The sequence below is a fragment of the Oreochromis aureus genome, linkage group 15 (assembly GCF_013358895.1).
Source record: "Oreochromis aureus strain Israel breed Guangdong linkage group 15, ZZ_aureus, whole genome shotgun sequence".
Lineage (NCBI taxonomy): Eukaryota > Metazoa > Chordata > Actinopteri > Cichliformes > Cichlidae > Oreochromis > Oreochromis aureus.
The window spans coordinates 37,560,958-37,578,779 of record NC_052956.1 but is presented as its reverse complement, the minus strand read 5'-3'; the positions used below and the strand labels follow the sequence as shown (position 1 = coordinate 37,578,779).

The 17,822-nt window shown below is 39.2% G+C and overlaps 1 protein-coding gene across 1 annotated transcript; it reads right to left on the bottom strand.

Annotated features, from left to right (window-relative positions):
* Positions 1–7,925: 7,925 nt before the first annotated feature.
* Positions 7,926–17,822, bottom strand: cth (cystathionase (cystathionine gamma-lyase)). Its single transcript, XM_031758139.2, has 12 exons — positions 17,552–17,822; positions 16,067–16,148; positions 15,804–15,899; positions 15,550–15,659; positions 15,096–15,230; positions 14,900–14,957; positions 14,395–14,472; positions 13,999–14,151; positions 12,632–12,753; positions 11,413–11,465; positions 11,009–11,147; positions 7,926–9,460 (listed from the first exon to the last, which is right to left on the bottom strand). Exons 1-12 carry the CDS (start codon positions 17,735–17,737, stop codon positions 9,446–9,448), a joined length of 1,227 nt encoding a protein of 408 aa, XP_031613999.1. The 5' UTR covers positions 17,738–17,822; the 3' UTR covers positions 7,926–9,445.

The following is a 17,822-nucleotide window of genomic DNA, read 5'->3' as shown; positions in this document are numbered from 1 at the left end:
TGAAAAGAGAGCCTGCTGTTTGGCATCATCAGTGTTGATTGCTTCGGGTCACTGGGAGAATTTTTTTAGTGCACACTCTGTGACTTCAACTGCCTGAAGTTACATCTTCAGTTGCTCCATTAATAAAACACTGTTATCATCGACCTTTTGTGACAAACAAATCAAATAGTAAAACAGACTGAGATAAATGACAAAATCTTAGGTAACCAGCAGGTAACAACCCACACGCAGAGATCACATCCCCTGCAAGCCTTTCATCTGCAGCTCCAGATGCTATAATGGGCTCCCTCAGGAACATATCCACCACTTTGCTTGTGGCAAAAAAACAGGCATGCTCTTTCTCTGGGTTTCTGCTACAACTCAGAAGTGGTACAAATCACGTCGTTAGGGATTTCATTATTTGTATATTAAAGCTCAGCATCACGAACCTTTTCCTCTTCACAACACCATCGCCAAAGGAGTGAATGTTCCCCTTGAGTGCCTGAGAGTACAAGAGAAAAGTCCTTTCATGAACGGGAACATCGTGTTTACAAGCCTCATGCCAGGACACACGTGGCTCTGATAGCTCTGACAGGCATCTGACAGCTGCTCTTTGGTAACATTAGTAGTAAAAAGTAAATCAGGAAGTCTTGTGCACGGTGAATAAATAAACAACATGATCGTTTATTTTGTTCTGTTCATTTCAATTCAATTCAGTTTTATTTATGTAATAGCAGTTCGAAGTTACTGTTTTGCCCCTTAGCTCCAGGTGTTGTGCCAAAATGTGTTTGCCGTCCGCGGGACCGAGCGCGCGCAGCTGCTTAAAGCTGTAGCGCCCAGATTACTTATGTAGACAGCTACTTCCGTGCCACTGATATAAGATGCGGTAAAACTTGGTACAACTTAGAAAAGTAGTAAAAAAAAGATGTCTTTTTTTTCCTGTTTTTTTTTTTTTTTTTCTGCCTGTCCCGTTTGGTTCTTTAGCCATCAGAATTACTGTCTGAAGGCCAAGAAAGATGCCCAACAGATTTACTTTGCCAAGTGGATCATCACGTCCTTGCTGTATTGGTCCATTTGGTTGACCTTTGTTATTATTATTTTATTATACTGTATTTTATTTTCAGTTGTTACAGGCAGGACAGACATGATTGGGGGATAGGAAAGGGAGAGAGAAAGAAAGAGAGGGAGGGAAAGAAACACAGGGGGAAGGGGGACAGTGAGAAAGGGCACTTTAAATGAAAAAAAATCTCCTGGATCACCTGTTGAGAGAAGAAAAAAGTGAAAACAAGCAAAAGAGAGAGCAACACAATACACACAGCACCACTGCAATAATCTGGCTAAGTGTAAATGACAGTAAATACTAAATATTGAATGTTATTGTGTAGCACACAAGAACGACGGCACACAGTGTGCTTTGAGGTAACAGCCAAGAAAGGTGTAGTTTGTGTCTGTGTGCACACCTTTGTGGATGAGCGCGCTTGTATTCAAAAGGTTTCTCCATGTAGCGATCTGCTAGAGGGAGTAAAAATTCTTAAGCCTATACTAAGTCTATCTAATTTATGAGGTATTGGACAAAGTACACTGGAAATAAAGTCATGACTGTCCAACAATATAAGGAAAAACATTAAAGAGAGATGGGAGACTGATAAGAGGAAGAAGGACTGTTTTCTTGGCAAGCATTGGAGAAAGCAGCAAACTCCCCTTGTATTGATCTTGTACATGAATCCAGCCAAGCAGAGAGCGATGATGAGTGAGTGATTCTGCATTTCAGTGTGACTGTCACCCAAAACACCTGAACTGGTGGACATGAAGGTAAATGTCTCTGAGGCCTATAGCATACTGAAAGCAAACGTCTGTGTCAACTAATCCTATTTGACCTTTGTTGTTTTAAGGGATTTTGCATTTACTGTCATGTAAATGTGTTTTTTAAAGATATCCATCCACATATCAGATGTGGGAGAGACAGAAATGTCCTGGCTAAATTTGATTTTAAGGAAATATACAGTCGGTGTTATTTGTTATGTAAGTTTTGCTGTCGGTGCCCATTTCTGTATGTCTGAGCCAAGAATAACATGTTTTTATGGAAAGTATCGAGATGTGCAACACTTTGCTGTCCCCATGAACTGTGGTAAACATAAAGGTGCTGGCTGGAACCAAAAATAGTTGTTGGGAGTGATTCTGTAGAAAGATTTTCTTTCAACAAAGAAACTTTTGGCTAAAGTTCAAGGTGGAAAGAACGAATTCACTAAAAAAAAATATTAAAAGAAAATTTTCAGCATCTTACAATATAAAGCGGCTTGAAGCAACTGTTGTTGTGATTTGGCGCTATATAAATGAAACTGAATCAAATTGTTTAAGTAACTCATGGACATGAGTTACTTTGCTGAATCTGCTTCACTAAATAAAGGATATTTGGTGCTTCTAATCCAGCTTTATCTGCTTTGCCTCTTTTTTTAAAGCTGTCTAATATCTAAGATTAAAATTTGTTTAATGATCTAAAAAATGTAAGCATGACAGCAAAACAACAAAATAAGAAATTAAGAAGGGGACGAATACTTTTTCATGGCTCGTTTAAAGTTGTAGTAAAGTGAGAATAAATTAGATTAGATTAGATTAGATTAGATTAGATTAGATTAGATTAGATTAGATTAGATTAGATGAAACTTTATTAATCCCTCGGGTGGGTTCCTCCGGGAAATTCAGTTTCCAGTAGCAAAGCACTGAAAGAAGTTGCATGTTACAGATACATTAAGGGGAATGAGAGTAAGGATATAAGCATAAATACACCATATATACACATATACACATATATAGATACAGAATATACAATATGGATAAATAGGATTGCTCATTTGAGTGAGTATATTGCACAGTGATTATTGCACAGTCGAATATAAGAAAAAAAAACAAATATAAGAAAAAAAACAAAAACAAAAACGAATATCGCAAATATTGCACAGTGTAAAAATCTGACAGGCAGGAGAAATAAGTGAGGTAAGACTCATCTTTGAGGAGACAGACGGGTGCACTTTACTCAAACTACTTTTTCTTTTTACAAGATGATGAATTTCTAGCAGCACAGGCAAGGACCTCTGGGAAACAAATAGAACATCACATCGAACCAGATCCAGAGAAATAAGCTGTTCTGTTCACTCAAAAACAGAACACAACACACCGCTGAGTGTGAATAATTGATGGGATACCTCCCTGTGACAAGGTCAGGAGAGGGGAAACAACTCCCTCCATCTCAGCCCACCAATGCAACCGTCTCCTCCATGTTAACACTGACAACTCATTTCCTTGCTCGGGAATGACTCTATAGGAGTAACTATTCTGTGACGTGATGTGCTCCTGCTGAACCAGGTTCTCTTTGGAGAGACAACACAAACATCAATATAATGATGGCTCCTTATGAAAACATATAAAGTCTCAATAACCAACAGATGGAGGGTAATTATAAAAAACGAGGCAATTTTCTGCTTGATCTATTGCGAGGTGTGTAGATGACAAGAAGTCATGCTATGCTGGTATAGATTTTAGCCTCAAGTGATGTAACCCCATGCACTGACCTTGCAAGGTAACGCCTCAGTACCATAAACAGTCAAGTGAAAAAGAAAGTACAAACCACGATGTTGTGGTTTATACAAACACCTTTAGTAGCAATAACTTTAAGTAGTTATTTTCAGCACAACTTTTCATCTCTCAAGTTAATGTGGAGAAATTTTGGCCCACGCTTCTTTATAGCTTTGCTTCAGTTCATTGAAATTTATGGATATTCGTTTATGCATCAGTCTCACTCTCAAGGTCCAGAGGGCCTTAAGAGGGCCAGCTCTGCTCTAGGATGCCCTCTGGACGCAGTGGAGGTGGTGAGTGACAGGAGAATGGTAGCTAAGCTGTCATCCCATTTGGACAACATCTCCCACCCCATGCAGGAGACTCTGACAGCACTGAGCAGCTCCTCCACTGCTGTCAGACTCCACAACAAAGACTTCACAACTGACCAAACACACACATCCACACATGTGCAATAGCAGTAACACTAAGTGCAATACTCTTTTTCTGACAACGTTGTATTTTACTCAGTTGTATATAGTATTTGTATTCTATTTTATTCTATTAATGTAATGTAACTTGCACTGTCCACTTCCTGCTGTAACAAAACAAATTTCCCATGTGTGGGACTAATAAAAGTTATCTTATCTTATCTACCAGAGCATTTGAGTCAGACTGAGGTTTGTAACATTTTGAGTCTTCTCTTTTTCAGCCATTCTCTTGCAGATTTGCTCGTGCTTGTTATCCTGCTGCATGACCCAGTTTGACTTCAGCAGATGCCTTCACAGTCAGCTGCAAGAAGCCCGGGTCCTGTGGTTGTAAAACAAGCCCAAATCATCACCCCTCCACCACCATGCTTACAGTTGGTATGAAGTGTTTACATCGGTCTGCTCTGTCAGGTTTTCACCAAACATGGCGCTGTGCATTGTAGCCAAATGTCTCCTCTTTGGTCCTGTCTGTTCAAAGAACATTGCAAAGCTGTTTATGACATGCACTGATATTTGGAAGCTATAATTTTGGCACTAGGTTGGTTTTCTAAAATTCAATTGACTGTTGGGCAGTAGAATAATTTCTTCCCCCACATCCTTCTAACCTTTAGCTGAAGAGGTCATCCTCCTACCTTTTGCAAACTGATAAGCTGACATTTACATTCGATTTACACAGAAAGTGGGCAGTTGTTGCCATGGGGAGAAAGAAACCACAGTGTGAACTTATAGCTTATGTATGATATATTTCTATTTCTGTAATTTGAGCAAGTGAATGCAGTGCTATTAATACCTTCCAGAAATGACTGTATTTACTGATAAAGGTCATCACATCTCGCTGTTCAATGATGGCTCAATTTTCACTCCGGTTTTATGTCTGGCCTTTCAGCTATGACATAAATGGAAGAGTCTTGTTCAAACGAACAAATGAAATTGCTTTCATGTTTTATCCCAGTGGTTATTTCAGTTAATGGAATGGCTACTTGAGATTGCCTCTAAAAGTGAAACATTTCCTACAAACCAAAATGTATACTTGTTGTATAAAAATGTATAAAATTTATTTTATACAACTTCACAGAGAAAATAAATATGTTCATAGACCATAAACAATTTAAGCTTGGTTTTTCAAATGGATCAAGCAGGCTAATATTAAGCATCAAGAATGACCTTCACCCGACCTCAACCTATTGAAAATTTCTGCACTGTGCTTAAATCCAGGTCTATGCCAGGAAATTAACCAATTTAGATAACTCTACCTAATCTGACAAGAGTGGTCAAATATCCAGACAGAAGCTTGGCCACCAAAAAGGTCTGGCTGAGGGGCAGTTTGCTAAGGGACATTATATTAGGGATATATTTATACATTTGACCCTGTGTGGATTAGAGAAAATGCCAAATAAATACAAACTTGTGCTCTAGTTCTTGTGTTTTTCTACACTGCATCCCTACATGTTCATGTTGAAGTTTTTGGCGTCTGTGTAACAGCTATGCTTACATGTTTGTTAGTTTGTGTCTGTGTATTTTTAAAAAAAAAAAGAAACAAAATGTATTTACTTTTTAATAAAATGATCAATAATATTGAAGTTGGTTGTTCCTATTTAGTTTTTACAATCTGCATGAGTGCGAAATAAAGAAAATCAGTTTCTTTAAAAAAAGAAGGCAATATACTTTAATTTGTCTGCTGCTGGCTTTTGAAATTGTCTGAGCATAAATTTATGAAGTCTCTGAACAACAACAGACAGAAGTTTCAGCCAAATGATGCATGCATCAGCACTATTCTGTTGGCTTCCTGCCAGAATAATTTCAATTTCTGCCTGTTTTTACTCAGACCGACCAGACTGTGCTGTACTGTACTGCTGGTTGATTGATTCGCATTGTTTTTTTTATTGACTTTTTATTTATTTTTCCTTAGATCTTGGCTCCAGTTCCATTGTTGGCATAATGCACAACAACAACAACAGCAGTTGCTGCAGCTTCTGGTTTTGCCACAACAGCAACGCCATTGACATTATTTAAAATCAATACAGGAGTAATTATATTCTTTGCCTGCCTAACATAGAGGTTGAGAAATAAATGGCGACAACAAACCCTTCAGACATGTAATTATTCCTTTTCAAAGACACTGTCAATATCGCTTCAGTTTTTTCTTTTAGTTGCATTAGACCTAAAAAGAAATGTAACTAAAGTCATTGTTTGTGCTGTTTAAAAATGTGGATATTTAAGCTTTCCCAGAATCTATCCAAACTCACTGCAAACAATCATTCTTGTTTTCAGTGCTGAAGACTGTGTGGAAATTATTCCAATGTCCTACCCGGCTTTACTTGCCTAGAATTTGTCTTGTGTGAGACTGTTTACAGTTTCTCAGTGTGAAAAATGCCAGAGCTGACTGCAGTTATTCTCCACTAGAGCTCTTGGCTGACATTGGAAACAGATGGAGCTTTAATCAACCACAAAGCAGTTTTTACCAACAAGCTCATTTACGCAGAGTAATTCAAATGGGCAGCACAGAAACACGGCACATGCATCATACAAACAAACTGGTTCAGTTCGGAGTTACAGTATGTCTTAATGTTAGACCAGACAGAGACCAAACAGACTGGATTCTGGTTGGCCATGTGGTCTAGAAAGTTTTTAAAGTGCATGCCAAGTGAGCCTCATCATCATTATGCACACATTAATAGGGCGATAGGCAGGTCAAAAGGCATCTGGACGTCTGGCTTAAAGCTACTACTGTGTTTTGTCTCAGCAGCAGCCTGAGCAGAACAGTGACTTGGTTGCTTTAAACCCTTCTCTAACAGCATTTTAATGACCATGCTAACGTGTAATTAAATTCTGCTTTTCAGTCAAATAAAGTCAAATTTGAAACCAGATGCTTTTTGACTAAACACATCAGACTTACTTTGGGCATGCTAGACTTAATTTGTTAATGTGAACTTTGAACAAAGGGTCTTTCTGTAAGGCTGGGGAGGTGGCAGGTTATATTTATGTTCTGTGCAGAGTTTGACGAGCTACAGTAAGAAGAATCTAACAACAGTTGGACTCTGAATGAGGGCAGAGCCAAGATTTCTACAAAAGATGTGATGTTTTTTGTAATGTTTCCGTGCATGTCATTCTTTCTGTCAGTAAACACAATAGCTGTAAGGTTTTGAACAAATTCTGATAAAATCTTCCATGAGTGTAAAACGGGATCATTTTAACAGTCCATTAAAATTTGGCTTACAACAAAGAAAACCAATTGAATATATACAAAATATAACAATATTCCCTTAAACCTAAATACTGCCCAGAGAGTGAGCTGCCTTGCCGAAGGTTTGTGCTCTTGGAGTGCTTCTTCTTCTATCGTAAGTTTGATGTTCCAGCGCCTCTAAAACTCATGACAGCACATCTTGTTTGTAACAATTCCAAAGTGTAAGACTAACAGTTTCCATTTATATGGAGGATTTGTGTTGGTTTGTTTCCTGGCTAACAGTAGCATGTTCCTGACATCACTTTTGACTGACAAGACACTGAAGATCACTACTCTCCATGCTGCTGTTCATTTAATGCTCCAAGTTTAAATGGCTCAAAGGCTACTGGTTACTGGAGGTGAAAAGAATCCATCAAAGATCAGAAAATATAGAATTTTTCTAAAGAAAAATAAACAGTTCTTGTGTCTTTCTGCTTCTATCATTTTTTGATACCTTTCCGTAACACAGCGCTGCCCACACTGGAACACACGTATGAGCAGTTTGTAGTCAATTTCTGGGAACTGGAGTTGATATTTCAAAACAGAGCAAGCTGACATCTGAACTCCAAGTATTTTACTCTCAGATTTGTGTACACGAAAGTACTGTTGGTCAGACATGATGAAGAGCAGAGACCCTCCAGTGAAGGCAAGTAAGTGGTGCAACAGATTGAAAGCACACAATGGAAGGGTCAGAGCAGTCGTTTTTACTGTGCTTACAGTGAAGACTTTGTCCACATTTTCAGTCCCGATTTGTTTAAAATGATGACAGCACATGCTATATTTAGCAGGAAATCTAATCCATTAGTCATATTTGTTAAATAAACACCAAGAGCCACACACAGAAATGACGTTTCCACAGTAGTCCAGGCTTGTTATTGAAGGTTAAGGTGGATGTGATAAGCATTGCCCCAAAAAAGGCTCTTCATTCTGTGTAATGGATAAATTATAGGTTCATCAGAAAGCGACGATTTGTTGGAAGACATAATCACACACACTAATCTTTGTATACAGATGAACACGATACATTTTTTTTCCATTTAATAATTACATAAAATTACTGACTGCACGTGTGGGTAATGATCAGTCTTCTGCAGAAGATCTGACACCTTAAGTTGGAAATTGCATTAATAGTTTGTTTTTTAGGATGCCAACTACCTCATCAGCTAAAACCCCACCATGCACCCCCACCCCACTGCTGATGCTGCACTCACAAGACTTGTGCTTGTACAGCAGGATGGTTGAGAGGAAGTGAGACGGGCACAGATTTGTATTTGGACTGATTTTAATGGATTTTTTCGATTACAGTAAATGATGAGCTGTGATGTGGGAGTACAGTGGATTGCACAAATGGCGTGTGTGTTGTCGCACAGACAAACCCCAAAAGAGTTGTGACATGTCTCAACCTTTTTTTTTTTTTTTTTTTTTTAAACAAAACACACAAAGCTCTTTATCAAGCTTAATTCTCAGAGATGTTCCTGTAACAACATTCAGCTGTTTCTACACAGACCTCAACTGGAGTCACTGCTGGGAACTTCTTCACTTGTGCATACCAAACCCTCCCACGTTTACTAGCAGATATCTGGAGCTGCCTCCTCTCTTAGTGACAGTTTATTTATATCAAAGTTTTGGCCAAACAAAAAGGGCATGCAGTATTTTTTGTTCACCTTCTTGTTTAAGTAAAACAATTGTTCTGCATGGCAAAAAAAGAAATCTCTGTCCAAAACTGTGAGAGCCACTATCACTTCTAACATTTGGTCAGTAGGTGGCAGATTGCAGATGATCTTGTGAAGTCTTTATCTTGCCACCTAAAGTGCCCTGAGGTGGATGATTTACGTTGTGAGTTGGAAGTGCATATACAAAAAAAATAAATCTGAAAATCTGCACATCGATACCAGGAATCAACCTGAAGACACAGTTTCACAGCAAGGTTATTCAGAAAAATGTCTGTATGACATTGTTCCAGCAGTAACTCGTGCTTCATCAATCTTAACTGAGCAGGACTTTGCCTGATTAAAGCCTTCAAAAAATCCTAATTAAAACAAAGCACAGAACAAACATGAAAACAAAGTAAAACCAGTCTAAAAATCAGCGCCCCCCCAAGGATGAGCTTCCCTGACAGGCGACATCACTGAGCTGAGGTCCCACATGTTGGAAACTCGGGTCTTCCATCCCAAATTTGACTCCTCCACCCTCTGAAGACATTTCACTTCTTTGGATGCTATTAAAGAGAACAGAAAACATTTTATTTATTACATAAATTACATCAATAAAATGTACAATCCACATCCAGGTTCTCTTTTTTTCTTCTTCCTAAGAATAAAAAGGTCACTCTCTGATGAGCTAAGACGGGATGCCAAAATGACTGCAATAAAGACAAGCCCGAATTAGATTAATATAGGCCAAAGACAAAACCTGTCACTAATCCAAACCCAGGCTCTTAGAGAAATATCATCATAAACTACATCACTAATTGACCAACCGATGTCCACAGTCAACTTTCTCCTGATAAAACTCGACTGGAAATTTACCCGTCTGCCCCCATCTGACCTGCCATCCTATCCAATTAAACGTTTCACAAATCAGAGGTGCCTTTTCCTGGGACCACAGACAGTCATTAGAGATATTTGTCTCCATTTAATATCCATTTTCTTCAGATGGGCAGCAGAAGGATGCAGCAGCATTATCTGAATGCTGAGGACAGGAGGTACAGAGTGCCATGTAGGGTACAACTAAACGAGGTCGTAACAAGATTTTAGGAAATTCAAATGCATTGCTGATGACAGCGTAGTTAGTGGATGGGAATTAGCGGTGAATCATCCCGAACCAGCGCGCTAGAGCTCAGAGTTTTAATGCAGCAGAATCAAGTCCAATTTGGGTGAACGTAAATCAGAACGAGTTGTTGGTGTTTTGTTTTGCATCCATTCATAAAATACACCAGAACTCACATCCCTAAACTATCCACGCCAACCAGAACAACGATGAATCAGAGAAAAGCACATTTAATAAGCTCTCAGCCACTGTGCCAGGCCAGAGACAGTGAGAGAGGTGTACTAAAACGTCAGACGTCGACAGCAGCCGCCAGAGGACGAGATGTGATAAAGATGCAGATGTCTGGACACAGCCTGCCAGGTCTGAGAGCAATAGACTACAGCGCTGCGGTGAGACAGCTTAAAACTGAGTAATGAACTTGAAAATGAATTCTGGGAACACGGCAATGTTTCTGCTGGACCAACGCACAAGTTAAAAATAACATTTCCACTGTATATACTGAGAAAAGGCAAATATCCATTTGAGGAGAGGGTATCCAAAAGAGGTTTTTGGTAGAAATAAAAAGGGAATATTTTATTCATTAAAGCACTAGCTTGACTACCCACATATTCTGAGACAGGAAAAATCCTGAGAAGTAAACCCTTAGTTACGCTTCTGAATGTCTGCCCTCAAATAATCTACATAAAACGGTACAAGTGCAGCCACAAAACAAAGGATGAAAACTTGACATTTTCAGTTGGTTTATATTTGCACTGGATATTTGTTTCGGGAAAAGAAACAAAGAAAAAGGACAGAAGACATATCTAAATAAACTTACATGTTGTTATGCTCTAGTTTATTCTGTCCAAGTCATAATTTAATAAACTCCCTGAAAATGTTTAAACTGGTTAGTGCCCAACAAGTAAAGTTAACCTTCTCAGGAAGTCAACTTAAGTCTCCCGCAAACTTGATGCCACCACAACAGAAAGAAAACAAAAGCTTAATGTCTGATCCTTACAGCAGCAGCCAGTGCCTGATCCAGGTCTTCAATGATGTCGGCTTCGTCTTCCAGGCCAACGGAGAGCCGGATCAGGGTGTCGCTGATGCCCAGCACATTCCTCTCATTTTCTGGCACTGATGCATGGGTCATGATCGCCCTGAATGGTATGATAGAGAAGGATTACATATGAGCTGTGTGCAGAAAAACATACTGAGATTCTAATGGAGAGCATAGACAGTGACTTTATAATGGACATAAAGTGTTGCAATTAGTTTGAGGGAGTCTGATAGGGCTCATCTATTGGTCTCTGCTGCCCCCTTGTGGTGGTCTGTGTTAGACTGCAGCATAGCTTACAGTAAACCATTTACAGATGAGTGTACTTTTAACACTAGCAAGAATAAAAACACTACAGTGACACTTACGGGTGTTCTGCTAAACTTTCATATCCACCGAGGCTTTCTGCAATCGCAAACATCTGAAATAAGACCACAAAGGACATGAAGATGAAGTGAAACACAGCACAGGACCTAATGTATACAGTCGAGCACAAAAGTTTCAAGGGAATTACAACAAATGAACAAGACAATTAGTAACCCACAACAGAAACAAGCCAAGGCAGCACTCTTCGCTGTTATTTGTGGTCTGGATCATTTTCAGACATTAACAGCAAGCTTACATAGGCCTTTCATACACACAGTGAAATCCACAATCTGTCCTTCTTGGATCATGCTGCTTCACAATGGTCCACTTGTAACCAAGACTACAATAAAACTGGTCAAATTAACATGAAACAAATGTTTTTCCAGTGTGAAAAAAAATGATGAATTTGCCAGCAAGTATAAACTAATGTTACATGTTAATTATGGCTATTATAATGTAGTGAAATATTATCAACTTGGAAAGTTTGTAATGTATCTTGTAGAAAAACAAATGTCACTGTGTCAGTGTGCGTGTCGGTCCGGTCAGTGAAGGAATCTGATCCTGATACAGACTCAATGCAGTCCATGAAAAACTAAGTACACCCCATGACTCAGTAGTTATAGAACCTTTAAAGCAACAACTTGAAGTAATCGGTTTTCAAATGGCTTCTTTACATTGAGGTCTGCAGGCATTCATTCATGCACCACAGTATTTCAGTCGGGTTGGGGTCTGGACTTTGGACCATTGCGACACCTTGTTTCTCTCTTTGGTCTGTTGTTGATTTGCTGCTGTGCTTAGGATCATTGTCCTGTTGCATGACCCAGTTTAGCCGTGTGACAGATAGCCTCACATTAGACTCCATAATACTTTGGTATATATACACGAGTTCATGGTCGACTTGGTGCGTGCAAGATGCTCAGTCCAAATCGTCACCCACGCACCACCATGCCCGACAGCTGTTGTGGTAAACATTTTAATCTTGTGCAAAATAATGGTTGTTTACTATAAAAGTGAAATTATAGTGTCTGAGGTCCAAACAGGAAGCCAGAAGAGACAGTAGCTCGACTAAACCATTTCTTTGTAATCCCTACAAACACAGTAAGGGTGTATTTATTTTTTCACAGCACTACATCGCACATAATTTTCCTAAAGCCCAGCAACCTGCTTATTAAATGCAAAATCAAACAGACCAGAATAAATAAAAACTTTGAGCCAAATTACTTTGAGGTTATTGAGGAAGGTAGTAGCATGCTCAAGTTTCCCTTTAATGTCGAAGGCAATCATCCCTGGACACCCAGTACACTGTCTCTTCATCACTTCGTACTGGGGGTGAGACGGCAGGCCTGTGTCAAAAGAGGGAGGACATATTTCAAAATTTCAAATATAATTTTAAAGAAAAAGTTGGTAAAGTACGGCTTAATTTAAATAAGAAAACTGGCTAAATTATATTTTATAGGCAAAAGCTGTAAATAATTGGCAAAAACGTCTTGATGCATTCTCAAACATCCAGGTAAGTAAATCTCCAAAAGTTGATGTCCAGGACGTGTACACATCCAGGACAGGGAGGAACGCTGGTTTGAGCGCGGAGTCAAGGAGGCCATTTATGTGAAAAGGGAAAGACCATCTCTGAATCAAGGAGGGGGCCTAAGGGTACATCTTTCGCTATCTTACAATGCTGTGATTGCAGCCATTCCCAAACTCTCTTTTTAATTGGGGAAACCTGCAGTCAGCTGAGACTGGAGAAGTCACCTGGATGAGTGATGAAATGTTTCTCCCACTGAAAACGCTGTCCAGGTGAAAACAATCAGCTTTTAGAAATTGGCAAAAACGGCACAACAAGATGAAAGTTAGTTATTTACCCATGAACACCAAAGTAAGTTGGAGGTAAAGTGCAGAATAATCAGTTTGCTTAGTTAAAAATTAGCACAGAGGAGGGACAAAATTTTTGTGGATGAGACACGTTCGGTTGGCTACTTTTAATACAAAATTATTTATATATTTACTTCGTAGAAATAGAGGGCAACGCATTACCAAGGCAGGGATTGCATTTTGCTAGAAAACCAAAAAAAAAAAAAAAAAAAAAAGTGTGCGACGGGTCTCCGCTCAGCAACGTGAACTCAAATGACCGACAGTGACAATGGTTTAAAGAACAATGGTTCTTTGGTTCAATGTTGTCGTGTCAGTGAAAACAACAATAAAGGAAAACTCCTACAAATGTAGGAGGTTTTTAAAAATATATAAATTAAAACATGGTCTAACTGATCTACTAACTGGCAAACAAAGCATAAAGAGATGAAACCAGGAAAGGTCAGACCTTTATAGTTTAACTGCATGACCACCAGAGTTGCGAGAAAACAAAAAAGATAGTGTTTCATTGGGGAAGGTCACCATTGGTCAATGTGAACTCAAATGACCTAAAAAGACAATGTGCAACAAACTGTGCAACTTGGTTTTTGCAGGCTCCTCCAAAAAGGCTTAAAGCTGAATCAGCAAGAGTTTCCTTGTAAAGACTAGGATTGGAGATAATGACAGGCATGTTTTGACAAGTCTGTGGTATGTGTGATTTTAAAATGTTTACAGCAAATCACCTGGGTAGAGGACGCGCTCCACCCTCGGATCAGCCTCCAGAAACTTGGCAACAGCCAGGGCGTTCTTAAAGTGCCGCTCCATCCTCAGGTGAAGGGTCTTCAATCCACGGTTACACAGGAAACAGTCAAAAGGAGACGGCACACTACCCAGTGCTGACGCAGAGGCGGGATCACATGAAGAAAAGGAAAATCCAAAGAGGTTACAAAGCCTCCCAAAATCCAGATCAACAAATACTTTCCTACTGAAGAGAATTTAAACTGGTCAGAACTTTAGCCTCCAAATACAGTGTGTGGCATGGAGGCATATAAAGAGGTTTATTGTATATTTCCATTAAAAAAAAATAAAAATAAAAAAAATAATCAATCACACTTCATGCACTCTTTGTATTTAATCACCATTTTGCAGGAACTTCAGTCGCTCGTACAGATCCTCCCTGTTCATGGAGACGAGACCCATCACCACATCGCTGTGGCCTGCCAAACAAATTACACAACAATAAAGAGAAGTCCAAAACACAGTTTATACTGGAGTTGACTTTGTTGCTCTTTTGTATCTGTGTGATGGTGATGGGGCAAAACTATAACTGGGTGAGCGTCAAATTCAAACACCTTGACAAAAGTTCTAATTTCACTGGTGATCACTGCATGTGTTGCTCTGTTTTAATCGTAGAGATGGGCAACGTGGACATTCTAGCATCTTAGCAATGCTTTACAATTATTATTCATTTAAGCTTAAGATCTTATTTTACCCATTTCAGTGTTACCTTGGTACACTTTGGAGACATTTTAGAACTAAAGTAATTAATCCATTCTAGCGTGCAACAGAGTCTAGATGACTAAGATCACAAAATGTTTGCATCGACTTCTAATGCAAATGTTAGGTTAGTAAAATCGGACCTACCGTTCATGTATTTGGTGGCTGAGTACATGCAGATATCAGCTCCCAAAGCCAAGGGGCGCTAAAGGTGCACAAGAGAAACAAGAGTAAATCATTTCCTGAATTATTCCAGCATGAACTGGAATTTGATTGCAGAACGTTATCGAACGGTTGTTACATAATCAACAGCACACAAAATGCACCGTGGGTCAAGTTTCACCTGGAAATACGCCGACATGAAGGTGTTGTCCACGACCACCACTATGTCTTTGTTGTGCTCGTGGACCAAGTCGGAGCAGGCCTTGATGTCCACCACCTTCATCATGGGGTTGGTGGGTGTTTCAATCCACACCAGCTACGTAAGCAAAGAGATGATTTTACTGTATAAGTCAAACCAAACATGGGGGTGGAGGGATGGGGGTAACTTCCAGAAGAAAAAGAAAAATCATCCAATCACTTGAACTGCTGATTCACAATGACCGTTTCAGTTAGCTTAAAGCAAAAAAGACACGCCCTATTATGCAACATACAAGTTAAACCAGACAGTAGTACAACAGCATGTGTTTATTTTGCGGATAAAATGGAAAAGTCTCCTAAAAGGTGCGCCCAAACACAACAAAACAAACAACACATGTTCTGAAATCTTCTGAAATGTAATTTTTGCTTTGACATACCTTAGTATTTGGCTTCAAGGCAGCCTTGAGCAATTGGGGTTTTGTGCAGTCAGCAAAAGACACATCCAGGCCGACTTCAGCTGCGATTCTTTGAAAGTAGCGGTTTGTGCCTTGTGATTACAAAAAATAAAATAAAATCTCTGTTAATATCACTAAACAACATCATGAATAAGTAATCTAGGAAACAGGGTAACGTCTCATAGCTCAACGAGTTTGTTTTACACATTTGGCCAAGTTGCAAAGTGGTTTCTCACCTCCGTACACGTCATCCATGCTGACGATTCCATCGCCTGCCTTGAGCATGTGAGTGATCGTCACTGTGGCCGCTAGTCCTGAAGCGAGAGCAAGGCCTGCAGGGAAAAGGTGTGAGAAGTTGTCAGAGCAGGAATTATTTTCATCATCGTGTCAGAGAAGACTAAAATTGGAAGGCTCTGTCATTTTTGAAGCATTAAACATTAAGTAAAATGATGACATGCTGTTTAAATTCACTGCTGCGAAATATGATTGGCTGACATACAGTACTTTGCTCCGTCCAGTGCAGCTACGGCTTTTTCAAGGCAGTTTCTGGTAGGGTTTCCACTCCGGCTGTACTCGAAGCCCTACATCAACACAAGATTTTTACATTTCCATCACCACGGTCAACATTTATAATACTTGCGTGCACCTGTTCAAACAGTAAGGGGATGCAGTTATTTAGTGGTCAGTGATGACTTGGTATGTGGCACTTTTGTTAAGTTTAGGTATTCAAAAAAAAACCCACAGATATAGATATTTGACTTATTATTATTAATGTTATTATAAAATACTTTGTGGTTGGATTATATATATGGTGCAGGTACATACAAGCTGTTGCTTCTGCCTACACCCTTTTTGTCTAAAACATAGTCGGGTTTTTCCTTCTTTTTCCTTGATTTTGAAAAACACTGCTTGCTTTGCTACGATCAGAAAGATGTAAATGAAATGAAAAAAATAAGTTTTTTAATATTTGGAGAGAAAAAAAATTACCACTTCTAATGGAGGTGATGTGGGGCTAATTAAGAAAACCAAAGTCTTTGTAATGATGATTATGATGATTTTAAAATCATAGAAGCTGTGTCTTTGTGCTTTGTAATTTCCAAAACACATAATTAAAAGGACATGTTGGGATAATTAATTCCCTGTGAAATCAAACAAATGCTTTAAACAAAGCGTTTAAGTGGTTTGTGTGAAGAAAGCCATGGTTTCCATATGACGCCCTGCTCCCACCTGCTGCACGTTTATGTTTAGATTCCATTGATCATTTACTGGTTCAAATCGGAGAATTGAGCTGATTAGGAAATAACCAGATGTTAGACCTGAGTGCAAAAACTCTAAAAACAAATGTTTAACTGGTAACGCATTACATATGAGGAGTCTTACAACTGTGAAACATTAAGCAATGAAAACTGACACTAGTGACCTCTGCCCTCGAGAATTTCTTTCCTGTGTAATGTCCTGCCTCTTTTTGTCAGTGTAGTGCTAGAAATCTGTCATCTGTTAGCCAATCAATGCCAGAAGCAATGAAAAGGAAAAAAACGACTTTAACAATCTGAAACAAAAGAGATAATGATGTTAGAGCGGAAACAAAACATTATTTATCTAACACAGGCGGATTCTAGTCTAGCCTCTCAGTAATGGATGGCCATGGGCTGGTTATCACACGCAGGAAAGAATTACAATACAAGTCAAGCTTCATATTTTGACTGAGGGTAGTTTCTTATTTAACAGAGTGCGCAGTCAGTCACATGAAGTGGGTTAAAAACACTTGAAATCACAGATTTTACGTTAACTTTACTTACCTAAAGAGGCATTCTTAAAATAATACAAGACACGCCTCCATACAGAGCTAAAACATAATAATAGTATAATAAGAATAAGAATAACCTAAAAATATACAAACATTTAGAAACCATCGGGCTTCATATCGTCCCTAACACTGCAACGAGTCTGATCCTAACCTGGCCTAAAGTAACTGGGTACTTACAGCGTGCTTTCCTGGAGAGTGCTGCTTGAACGTGGTAGAAAGGGAAATCGGCGGTACTACAGCCATAGATTTCCATTGCTCCGGCTCCTGACCGACGTGGATGGCATCTGTTGCAAAGGATTTATAAGCCGTGTGGAAACCGGCGAATAAATCGCTTTGTTCTTCTTTTTTGTCCGTGTTACTCATGGCAGTGCGCTCCAAAAATGACCACAGCGGGCTGAAGATGAGTAGGCATTACCCGTGCCCGGTAATGGTAAAAGACATTTAATGG